Source organism: Neomonachus schauinslandi, chromosome 2 (genome assembly GCF_002201575.2).
Source record: "Neomonachus schauinslandi chromosome 2, ASM220157v2, whole genome shotgun sequence".
NCBI lineage: Eukaryota > Metazoa > Chordata > Mammalia > Carnivora > Phocidae > Neomonachus > Neomonachus schauinslandi.
Window position 1 is genome coordinate 154,114,853 of NC_058404.1, and position 13,139 is coordinate 154,127,991.

General features: G+C 37.6%; 1 protein-coding gene across 10 annotated transcripts in view; it reads right to left on the bottom strand.

Moving 5' to 3' along the window:
* ADGRL3 (adhesion G protein-coupled receptor L3) overlaps positions 1–13,139 on the bottom strand; it is a 512,753-nt gene that overhangs the window by 110,539 nt on the left and 389,075 nt on the right. For all 10 annotated transcript variants that reach the window (XM_044912942.1, XM_044912937.1, XM_044912940.1 and 7 more), the window contains 3 exons: positions 12,330–12,452; positions 6,625–6,833; positions 5,738–5,914 (listed from right to left, as the gene is read on the bottom strand). In XM_044912942.1, coding sequence (XP_044768877.1) covers positions 5,738–5,914; positions 6,625–6,833; positions 12,330–12,452 — 509 coding nt within the window. The remainder of the gene's footprint in view (positions 1–5,737; positions 5,915–6,624; positions 6,834–12,329; positions 12,453–13,139) is intronic.

Below are 13,139 nucleotides of genomic sequence, written 5' to 3' on the forward strand. Positions count from 1 at the left end.
CGCCCGCGTGGGTCAGTCGGATAAGCGGATTGCTCCTCGCTACCCCCCGCCGCTTGTGCTCTCTCAAATAAACAAATGAATCTTTAAAAAAAAAAAAAAAAATCCATGTCAAGTTGAACTGACAGGAAAAAGTTATTTTTTTTTTAAATTATCTCCCAAAGAATGGCAATTTGAGTAGAGGAAAGAGCTAGAGGTGATATAAACTGTCAACTCTTTTCTAAAGCAGTTGTTACAATGCTTTACAAAATCACAGTAGAAATCTTAGTCAATTAGTTTGAAACTTATGCTCCTTTTAATTAAAATACTCCTCCCACAAAGAGTGTTCACAAAAAAATCATTAGTAAGAGAAGAGATAGACAATTGAATTTGATGTATTTAACATTCTGCTGAACAAGACAAATAAACCTGTAGGTGATCCACAATAATGGAAAGGTTTTAAAACGCCATAGATACTATCTCAGTTTAGTATAAAATTACCTAAATTTCTGTGATGATTACTTTTAAAAAAAAGAAAGAGATTTTATTTGTTTATTTGCAAGAGAGAGGGAGTACACGTGCCTGAGCAGGGGGGAGGGACAGAGGGAGAGGGAGAAAAAGAATCTCAAGCATACTCCCTACTGAGAGTGGAGTCCAATGTGGAGCTCAATCTCATGACTCTAGATCATGACCTGAGACAAAATCAAGAGTCCGATGCTTAATGGACTGAGCCACCCAGGCACCCCTGAAATGATTACTTTTGTGTCTAAAAGAAAAGACAATCAAATGTTTCCTTAGAAACAGAAGTACAGTGAACTCAAAAGTAGTTAACCAGCTAAATTGCCACCTTAGGTAGAAGCATCCGCTTCCTTCTTTAACCTGCCTAAATGGACCTAGCTGTTGTTGAAAAGAAAACCACAGGCCCAAAATGGCATCACTCAGGCCAAGTCACCAATTGCAGTTTCAAATGTAAGTCTTAACTAACCAGTCAGGAATTTTCTGATGAACACCAATGAGGTAATCTGTCACATGCGTCCTCTCCATCCCCCCAAAGATGAGGTAATTCCACCTAATAAGACCCCTTACTTTTCCCCCAAGGGAAGGCGACCTTGCCTGAAACAATCCTTTCCTTTGTTTTGCTAATAATTTCCTCGTCCTACCCTCTCTATAAAAACCTTCCATATTGTACAAATCATTGGAGTTCCCCTCTACTTGATAGATGGGACACTGCCTCATTCATGAATCCCTTAATAACGCCAATTAGATCTTCAAACTTATTCAGTTGAATTTTTCTTCTTTAAAATTATGAAATCTCTCTTACCATCCCATTCAAAAATCAGTCTTAGCCCTTCTCTCCCTTAGTAAATTATGAATTCCCCAAGGTCAGGAAACTGTTTTGCCTTATTTGCTCCTCACAGTATTTTGTGGGAGTGGGGTAATCTGAAATTTTAAATAGAGTGGATAGGGTAAGCCTCTTTGAGAAGGTGACAGTGAAGCAGAGACTTAAAGGGGATGAGGAAGTTGTCTCTGGTGGCTGTTTGGGGGGTAGGAGGAGGGGGACTTTCAAGTCTAACTAATACCTCATGTGTTTGTGGAAAGGCAGGTGGCCTGTCATGGCTGAAGCCAAGTGTGCTAGAGGAAGAATAGCAGGAAAGGAGGTCAAAAGATGCGAAAGAGATCAAGATTTGGGATTTGCTCTTATTGAGAGGAGTTATTCAAATTGGATCAAAGATATGAAGTACCTGATGTGCATTTTAAAGGGATTACAGAGCTGATTTTTGAGAATGAATCAGACTAGGGAGAAGGTCTGACTCATATCTTAAGAGAACCCCTCTTGCAACTCTACTGAGAACAAATTTAGGAGGGATACAAAGGAAGCAGAGAGAACAACTAAGGGGCTATAACTAGAAAGTGAAAGCCAGAGGACAGTGGCTGGAACCTAGGGGGTGGTAGTGATGAAGATGCTGAGAATTTGTCAGATCCTGGATCTTGCAGCAAATGCTCATAGGATTGGGTGTGCAGTATGAGCAAAAAGAAACAAATAAAAAATGGTGCAGGGCTTAGGGCCTGAGTACCTGGAAGGGCAGAGCAGCCCCCTTTACTAAGAAGACTCAGGTGGGAGGATACCAAAAGTGTAGTTCTAGAATTGAGCTACTTATTAGAAGCCTAAGTGGATATAACAAGTCAGCTGTTGAATCTATGAGTCTGGGGTTAAAAAATGGAGATCGAAGTCTGGGAATCGTGAGATGTTTAGAGCCGTATGGCTATATGAGATCCTCTCGGGACAAAGAACAGATAATGCCTATACTAGATCTAATTATACTTTGGGCTGGAGCAACAATGAGAGGTCATGGCGATGGGGAGGAACCAAAAAAGGAAGCTAAGAAGGACCAGCTGCACAGGAAGGAAAGAAACAAGAGGGAGGAGTATACCCAAGGCAAAGCGAAGAAAGTGTTACAAGAATATGGTCAGTGCAAATTCTCCACGTTGCCTTGCTAAATACATCCTACTCATCCTTCAGAATGGGACTTTTTAAATTTTTTGTTAAGAACCTTTCTGAACATCCCTGCCTGAATAGATGATCCTCCTCTGCATTGCAAAATCACAGTGCAGGTCTCAATTACAATACTCAAAAATGCTGAAAAAAGAACAAAGGAGGTGCTCAGTGAATGGCAGAGAAGCACGGATGATAGATAAGGACAGAGGTACAGTGCACAGGTAGAGCCTGGAATGAAGACGGATGCATCAAGGTACCATGGCTAAATGGCAACGGGTCTCACATTACTCAGCTAATTCCTCTCGCTCTCCTTCCAGGCTCATCAAGAAAAACCATCCAATATAATTTTGTTTCCTTCATACATTTTCCTGGGGAGTTAGAAAGTGACAACAAGCAAACAATAAATATCTATTCCAACTGGTCGCTGTCTTTCTCACTGTGCACAAATAGATTGGGGTTCTGTTTTAGAAATTAGTCTCACGTAAGTTTGGTTAGTGCGTTTCTTTTCGGACCTGTTGTAGTGTTCAGTCTGCTTTTCTGTTTTTCAAGTGCCAAAACCATGCTGTGAGATCCAAATGTGGCTGACTGGCAATTGCAAGAGACTATGGTACAGAAAACGAGGACATCCATGCTGTGTGACTGACTGCTAAAGGGAAATACTGATTTGCATTTATTTTGTCTCTTGTCGGCATGCAATAATGGTCATAGCCGGGATTCTTGTCTAATGGATCGAGTCGAGGGTGCTATGCCATGCCTGCAGGAAAAAATGGTATTTTGTTGTTGTTTCAAATAGGATCCATTTTTCTGAGTTTGAATTTATTCCCTAAATGGAAAAATAGAATCCCAGAGCCACACTAACACATTCCAGGGTGAAATCTAACATTGGTTAGCGGAGCTAGTCTTGTTAAACTACATCAGGGCGCCTGGGTGGCTCAGTCGGTTAAGCAACTGCCTTCAGCTCAGGTTATGATTCTGGAGTCCCGGGATCGAGTCCTGCATCGGGCTCCCTGCTCAGCAGGGAATCTGCTTCTCCCTCTGACCCTCCCCCCTCTCATGCTCTCTCTCTATCTCATTCTCTCTTAAATAAATAAATAAAATCTTAAAAAAAAAAAAAAAACTACCTTTAAAAAAAAAAAAAAAAGGCTCCTGGGTGGCTCAGTTGGTTAAGCGACTGCCTTCGGCTCGGGTCATGATCCTGGAGTCCCGGGATCGAGTCCTGCATCGGGCTCCCTGCTCGGCAGGGAGTCTGCTTCTCCCTCTGACCCTCCCCCCTCTCATGTGCTCTCTCTCATTCTCTCTCTCTCAAATAAATAAATAAAATCTTAAAAAAAAAAAACTACATCAATTTGTGATGCTCTGACAAAATAGGGTATGTAGTCCTTTAAATTAAAGACCAAAATGTAAACTGTGCTGACACAGCTAAGGTAATTGACTGTTAAGGTGCTAACAGGGTTTGGATTTGGTCTCCCTCTGGGATACCCACACTACATCTAAATTCAATAGTGTCAAAGAAAATTTTGGATGAACTTATTTGGAAAAATGACACCGAGTAGATAAAACCTGTGCCGCAGTTTTCACTTCTGAAAACATGTTAGTGAGTAATCCTTCCTCTTTTTATGGGCATCAAGGAGATAAGAGAATTTACAAGTATATAATTTCTTGTTACTAACCCATCAATCCCTATAAACAAGATAATAAGCCTTTTGTATTTTTTTAAGCCTTTTGTATTTTTATGTCCTAAATATATCTGAAATCTAAAGCCTCTTCATGTCCTCCCCCACTCGTGGCAGCCGGAGTCATGCCAGGAGGAGACTGATGCAGCCAAATTAGCTGCGTGTCTGACTTTGGAAACTTCCTATCATCTAGATTTTTCCTTAGAGTACGGTTTTCTTGAATGAAAAAAAACCCATTACATTATACTAGAATTTACTAAGCTCTTTGCATCACGAGGCATTGTTTATTGTGCTAACAGGTGCTTTTCAAAGAGTCATTTGGGCAGTATTTACTCCCAGGGTCTGGGATTCTGGTTCTTAACCCTACTGCACTGGCCTTTGGTCCTGGGGTCCTACCTTGCTTTGTTCATGTGGTCTCCTTTATTCATATAAAATAAGAGCAAGGGGAGACTAAGGTTTTTTTTTTTAAATATCCAGCAATTTTTTTTATTATGTTATGTTAATCACCATACATTACATCATCAGTTTTTGATGTAGTGTTCCATGATTCGTTGTTTGCGTATAACACCCAGCACTCCATGCAGAACGTGCCCTCCTCAATACCCATCACCAGGCTAACCCATCCCCCCACCCCCTCCCCTCTAGAACCCTCAGGTTGTTTCTCAGAGTCCATAGTCTCTCATAGTTCGTATCCACCTCCAATTTTCCCCCTTTCATTTTTTCCTTCCTACTATCTTTTTTTTTTTTAACATATAATGTATTATTTGTTTCAGAGGAACAGGTCTATGATTCATCAGTCTTACACAATTCACAGTGCTCACCATAGCACATACCCTCCCCAGTGTCTATCACCCAGCCACCCCATCCCTCCCACCCCCCACCACTCCAGCAACCCTCAGTTTGTTTCCTGAGATTAAGAATTCCTCATATCAGTGAGATCATATGATACATGTCTTTCTCTGACTGACTTATTTTACTTAGCATAATACCCACCAGTTCTAGCCACGTCATTGCAAATGGCAAGATTCCATGTTTTTTGATGACTGCATAATATTCCACTGTGTCTATATATCTCACATCTTCTTTACCCATTCATCTGTTGATGGACAGCTTGGCTCTTTCCATAGTTCGGCTTTTGTGGACATTGCTGCTATAAACATCAGGGTGCACGTACCCCTTTGGATCCCTATATTTGTATCTTTGGGGTAAATACCCAGTAGTACAATTGCTGGGTCATAGGGTAGCTCTATTTTCAACTTTTTGAGGAACCTCCATACTGTTTGCCAGAGTGGCTGCACCAGTTTGCATTCCCACCAACAGTGTAGGAGGGTTCCGGCTAAGGGGAATTTTTATAAGAACAATTTTATTTTATAAGTGAACTGCAATTTCATAAACTATGTTGCTAACAGAACAAAAAAAAGTTTTCTTTGAATCATCCAGGAAGGTGTGGGTTGAACCCCAGAGAGTTTCTGAACAAAATTACTAGGAAAGTGGAAGACCTTTAAAGGAAGACTGGCCTGTGGACTTAGGACTTTTTTCAGTAATATCCTGCCTATGCTTAGATAACTTTATTTTATGGTATTTATCTTACCTTAACTTCCACATGTGCCATCAGTACTGCAAAATTGGTTAGGTGATTACAGGAGCATGTAGTGTGTGTCTTATTTGTTGTCAGGAGCCGGCAGCCTTGTGTTGACCAATAACCTGTCATTGTGCGTTTGGAATAGCTCCAAAATGAACAGTTAGGGTTGAAATTCTCCTCGGACTGCTATGGGGAAAAAAAAAAATCAATAAAGCCAATAACTACTTTATGATCACGTAAATTAGATAGGCATTTTCTTTACATCTAACACACTTCACACTTTGTTCCAACTTTTGTGGAGATGTATACCAGTCTTTTCATATTAAGTGGGCTTCATCAAGCCTAAGCAAATTTGAATATATATTGCTGTGTATTTCCTCTGATTAGAGGTGAGTTTACTTTTTAAAAAGTTAGTATTAATGGAATGCTAGTATCAATGACTCAGAATGACCAACTAATTTCAAAGTAAAGTACATCATAAAGAATTTAATTACTCTAAACAATTTCTGAGATAGTCTTTAGAAATCTTTGTTCAATTTATAATACAATCTTTTTACATACATAAAAATATATCTATTCACAAAGACATAATTTCTTGTGATATCCTATGTGAAGCCATGTCCAATTCCACTAACTATGTTGCTAACTCTTTTTAATTATGGAGACACATTTATAAATCCATCTACAAATATTCTTATCGGAAGCATTTATATATTCAAGAGTTATTCTCCTCCCTCATTTTAGAAAAAAAAAATCACCACTATATTTTTATAGGTAGTGAATGGCTATCTGTCAAATAGTAGGAAAAAATTAAAGGAAAATTAATATATTCCATGTTTATGCTGTAACAAATATAGATAATGTGGATAACTACACTTATCATGGCATTTTCTTACCTTAATATGTTTAACAGTGAACACCACAGGATCAGCTAAATAAACCTTATTGCTGAACTCTTTGTTTATTGCTGCTGTAATAACAGGGGAATTGACGATAACAGAATGATTGGTGGACATAGCCTCTGTTCCCAACTTCATGCTGGCATTCTCCGTGGACAAATAAGGACCCAAGTTGTTGTATAAGACAAAGGCCACTCTGATCTCTCCTGAAATAAATGTAAATGTGAATTATAAGTTGGGAAGAAACTTTGTACATTGCTTTGTACATTCCACCTAATTTAGATAGCTCTAATTAAATTATAATCAAATCCATACGGTATATATTCTCAACAAAATTAAGCACTCATTTTAACCAAAGTGCCAAGATATTCACGAGAAAAGGAATGTCAAATGATGCTGAAAAAACTATCAGTATTTTAAAAAATGAATGTCAATCCCTATATCACTCTGTACTCAAAACTTAAAGACAGATCATAGACCTAACATAAAAACCAGAACCATAAAGTTTCTAGAACAAAATACAGGATCTTTGTGATCTTGGAGTAGGCAAGGATGACTTGAATAGGGCCCAAAAGACATTAACCATAAAGAAAAAAAAATGGTAAACTGCACTTTATCAAAATTAAAAATGTGTCTATCAAAATACAGCATGTTAACAATAATATATATGAGACTCCTGACTATATATAGCATTTCTGCTAATCAACAAAAAAAGAATAACACATGAAAATAGCAAAAGACATAAACACATACTTCAGAAAAAAAGATATGTGAAAGGCTAATAGAAACATGAAAAATTATCAGCATCATTAGTACTTATGGAAATAAAAATGAAAAATCACATCGAGATACCATCTCCTACCCACTAGAATTTCTAAAATCAAAATGACTAGTCATGCTGATATTGATAAAGATGAGGAACAGCTGGAGGTCAGGCACACTGCTGGTGGAAATGTGAAGTAGTTCAACTATGTGGAGAAATGGTGATTTTTTTGTGTGTGAAGTTAAACATATCTACCCTTCCTAGATAAATGAAAATATATGTCTACAAAGGAAAAAAAAAAAACTTGTGTAAGATTAATAACATCCTTATAATATCCCCCAAATGGAAACACTTAAAAAAATGTATCAATAGACAAATAAATTAGGGCATATGAATATAATGGAATAGCCTATGCATCAATAAAGAACTACTGATAGAGCAAAGAAACCACTATTAGAGCATGATGATGGAATCCCAAAAATACTGTGTTTGGTTAAAGAATACAGACAGAAAAGAGCACATACTACATGATTCCAGTTGTCTGAAGTCTAAGAACAGGCAAAATTTGTCTATGGAGATAGTAATGAGAGTAGTTTCATCAGATGGGGAGAAGAGGTAAGAAGACTGGAAAGGGTTAATAATTTCTGGGTAATAGGAGAGATTTCTGTCTTATTTTATGTAATATTACAGAGGAATGTACAACTGTCAAATCCGTCAAGTCACATTCTTAAGGGATGTGCATTTTACTGTATGTAAATTATATCTCAATTGCAATGAAAACAACAACAACAGGGATTCAAAATCCTTATCTGTCTTCAAACTCAATTACCATATTCTTCGAAAGTCACTTCCTCCATACATCTTTCCACCTTATTTTTTTCTCTTATGACTGTCTCCTACCTGCAATGTTCTGTAAAATTAACCTTCTTTTAACATGGGGAGGAAGGGCAGAGGGAGAAGGAGGAGCAGACCCCACCCTGCTGAGCAGGGAGCCTGATGTGGGGTTCGATTCCAGGTCCTGGGATCATGACCTGAGTAGAAGGCAGATGCTTAAGTGACTGAGCCACCCAGGCATCGTGTTTTTGATCATATCATTTTCTTTCTTAAAATACATCAAGCCCTATGTCTTAACTTCCAGTATGAAATCGTATCAGTTCACTAAGAGATAGGTGCAGTCCTGACCATCATGGTGACTAAGTTGAGGAAGTCTCAATCCTTATTCCTGAATCTTAGGGTCAAGTGGGAATAAAAACAAGGAAATTTTAATAGATTTCTTTTGGAGAGGGGGGGACTGTCCCAACATCTAAACTGTGCTCCCATGTTTGGAAAATTCCCTATTAGGGATTTATAGACACAAATTGGATGTACATTTGCTTTCCCAGCCTGTCTTGCTCTGAGCACCTGAGCTCGATGCCTCCCATCAAATGCCCTCATCTCTGACTTTAGGTGAAGAGCTGGTGACAGTAGGGGGCGGGGCAGCAGTCACCCTCACTTACGGCAGCCCTGACATCTCACGCAATGATGCTGTGTGTTGACAGAGACTTCTGTCAGCCTCCTAGCTCCTGTAGGCTTTCTGGGCCCGATTCTCCAGCCTTCTCAGTGATTCTATGAGACATCCATTATCCTTTCAGGAATTTAGCAAAGAGACTATGATAAGTGCTACATAAAGGAAAGGGGCATTCTTAAACTCCAACCCACATCTGTTAAGATGGTACTGAGCAAAGAACAGTAATTCACTAAATATTTCTTGTCTCTTACAACACCGCATTTAATTTTCATTCTTTTCTCTAGATTTAATATGAAAATACTAAATTTTGGAAGGCTAAACTTAAGAAGAACATCTTTTTTTTTTTTTGACAGTAACAACTGTTATTTTAACTGGTTGATAACCGGTTGATAATTCCTACCAATTTCCACCTATGGGGCAGTGTCATATTGATATCTCACCCTTGCTTTATGGATGCATCGAGTCACATATAATTGTTACATATTCTCCACTCCAAAACTAATGCTTAAATGTGACCTAAACCACCCCCACCAACCCCCCCACACACACTACTTTAGTAAGTAAAATAAATGAGTTCAAAACATAATATGACTGGGGCACCTGGGTGGCTCAGTCATTAAGCATCTGCCTTCAGCTCAGGTTATGATCCCAGGGTCCTGGCATCGAGCCCCGCATTGGTCTCCCTGCTCAGCTGGGAGCCTGCTTCTCCTTCTCTCTCTGCCTGCCACTCCACCTGCTTGTGCTCTCTGTCTCTCTCTCAAATAAATAAAATCTTTTAAAAAAACCCATAATATAACTAATATAATTATATTTTAATTGCCATTAGCTTTATATCTGAAAGTTCACACATTTATTTGATAAATTCTTAGAAAGTTTATCCATGTGCTAGGCACAAGTGTTGTATCAGTGAACAAGTAAGAAAAGATTCCTGCTCTCATGAGCTTACTGCCTAGAGAGAAAGTCAGATAATAAGCAGGCAACTTAAAAAATAATAATAATAATAATAATATTTCATATAATGTTAAGTAAATAACCTCCATGAAGAAGCACTGGTATAAAATGGCTAATGGGAAAAGAGCAATGAAAGAATGGTGTATCTTCAGGGAGACAGAGAAAAACTTCCCTTCCTAAAAGAGGTAAGATTTATACTGAATCGTGAATGATAGAGAAGCTTCAATGTAAAGAAATGTAAAAACTGCATTCCAGGAAGAAAACAAAAATGCAAAAATCTGATAAAGAAACACTCTTGGTGTATTCAAGGAACAGAATCAAGACTAGACCGGAGAGAATCCTTGTGCACTGTTGGTGGGAACGTAAATTGCTATACCACTGTGGAAAACACTATGGAGGTCCCCCCAAAATTAAAAATAGAACTACCATATGATCCAGTAATTCTACTTCTGGGTTTTTATCTGAAGGAAACAAAAACACTAACTTAAAAAGATCTCCATACCCCATGTTCACTGCAGCATTATTTACAAGAGCTAAGACATGTAAACAACCTAAGTGTCCCCTTATGAATGAATGGATAAAGAAAATGGAGTATTACTCAACCATTAACAAAGAATGATATTTTGTCATTTATGATAACATGAATGGAACTTGAGGGCATTATGCTAAGTGAAATATGTCAGACAGGGAAAGACAAGTATTGTATGATCTCACTTATATGTGGAATCCTAAAAAAATAAATAAAACAAACTAAATTCATAGATATGGAGAACAGACTGGTGGCTGCCATTGGCAGGGGACGGTAGGTAGGCAAAATGGGTAAAAAAGGTTAATAAATTTCTAGTTATAAAATAAATGTCATGGGGATGTAACATATAGCATAGTGACTGTAGTTAATAATACTGTATTATATATTTTGAAAGTTGCTAAGAAGGTCAATCTTAAAAGGTCTCATCACAAGAAAAAAATAAAACTGTATGTGCTGATAAATGTGAACTAGACTTATTGTGGTGATGATTTTATAATATATACAAATATTGAATCATTATATTGTACCCCTGAAACTAGTATAAAGTTCTATGTCACTTCTATCTCAATAAAAAGAAAAAGAATCAAGACTAGACTGTCTGGATCATAGAGGGCATGCTAAAGACAGACAGGAAGCGGGGCAGGTGGGGCAGGAAAGAAGTGGACAAGCACATGGTGGCCTCGTGTAATCCTCTGATTTCATTCTGAGTGCAACTGGAAGCAAACTGGTCAGATTTACATTTCAGGAAGATCTGTTTGTCAACAGAATATCCTGTCGGGAGAAAGAGTGGAGAGAGGGAAGCCAGCTGGAAAGCTAATGCAGAAATCTGATTTTGCTTCGTAGAAAATCGTACTGCTGCCTCAAAATTCACATAGTCAAATTAGCAATATGATGACTTTTAAGGTCACTTAAAAGATTTCCAACACTTAAAAAGAATTTTGTTCTGTTGACAACAGCCATAATTTGTTTTGTCTTGGTATTATTCAACAGGCTCTTCTTTGTTTAAAACTATGCCCCCTGCACTATGAAACACCAGCTTTGAATTGGTTGCTACAACCTGAGGCCATCTTCCCATCACCTGGCAGGTCAAAGGATCTCATTTAGTTGGCAAAAAGTATGTTTTTAAAAATTTAATACTGGTGACATTTGAGACATATTTTCACTATGGGTTTATTCAATTCTCATTATAGTCAGTGAATTTAGTCTAGTATCAAACTGACCTATATTAACCAGTTCCTTTTTCTCAAATCATGTCCTCACATTTTAAATTTTCTATATGCTTTACAAAGAAAAATCATAGAAACACATTCAAAAATAGTAAGGAAAAAAATCTACAATTTTAAAATTAGAAGTAACATTTCCATAAAAAAATTTAGAAACCAGGTGTGCCTGGGTGGCTCAGTTGGTTAAGCATCTGCCTTTGGCTTGGGTCATGGTCCCAGTGCCCTGGGATCAAGTCCTGCATTAGGCTCCTTGCTCGGTGGGGAGTCAGCTTCTCCCTCTCCCTCTGCCTGCCGCACCCCCTGCTTGTGTTCTTTATCTCTCTCTTTCGCTATCTCTCTCTCTCTGTCAAATGAATAAATAAAATTTTTAAAAAAAATTTTAGAAACTAAATCTGTCAACTCAGTGAGAGTTACTCCTTTCAAGAAAAAAGTCAGATATCTGGATTTTGTTGTTCATTAATTCCTCTCAGATTCAAGTTTCTGACACTGTACTGCAACTGAAAAGGAACAGAACAACTTCCAAATCTGACTGAGAATGTTATAGAGCAAATACATTGTGATGTTGTTGGTGCAGAAGATAGGAAAGAGGAGGAAGAGGAAGAGGAGAGAGAGAATAGTTGAATGAGAGAAAGAGGCTTTTGGATAGCAGATCTAAACTCCCAAGCCAAGAAACAACGCACTGATGACGAGCTCAATCTCACCACACTTATCAAATAAACTCTAACCTACCGTTTCGACCATTTTGTTTTAAAGTATTTGCGGAAAGCTGGATAGTGCTTCCGTGACCCATGTTTTCCGGAAATTTTAGGTCTTCTAAGTTTCCTTCTGTGCTCAGCCTTGCAACTTCCAATTCTGTTAATGGCAAAGAGTTATCAGTGCTCATTGAGAAATGCACCAAAGCTAAGATGATTTCCTAAATCACTGAAATATTTCTGAAATCAAAACACTGGAATTAACGTTCTATTAATTTATAGTAGTCAAAATGAATAGTAGTTCAATGTTTTATTTCGAAAGTATTTCTTTAGTATTTTATTTTTAAAATAAAGCAAATAAAAACTATTAAACAGGTAAATAAGAACAGAAATGCATCAGTTATAAAGCCTCAGGTTTAAAATTCAAGCTCAAATCCTTATACTTTGTCATTTCCTTTATCTTCAAAATACTATTTTCTTTTGTGAATTAAGTAAAAGTCTCTTTATAATCTAAAGCTGCACTATTATATCAATATTGATCTATCTTTAAATCTAGTAAGTTTGAAACGGCTTTATCAAATCTTCTGAAATAAAACTGTCAGCTACATCCTTATGCACAATAAAATAGATTTATACTCCTTATGAACCAATAACACAATTACAAAAAAACTGTTTTATCACCTTCACTAAATGACTGATTTCTTTATAGTACATAATTCAGAGACATTTTTTAAAATTTTATTTTATTATGTTATGTTAATCACCATACATTACATCATTAGTTTTTGATGTAGTGTTCCATGATTCATTGTTTGCATATAACACCCAGTGCTCCATTTAGAGACAT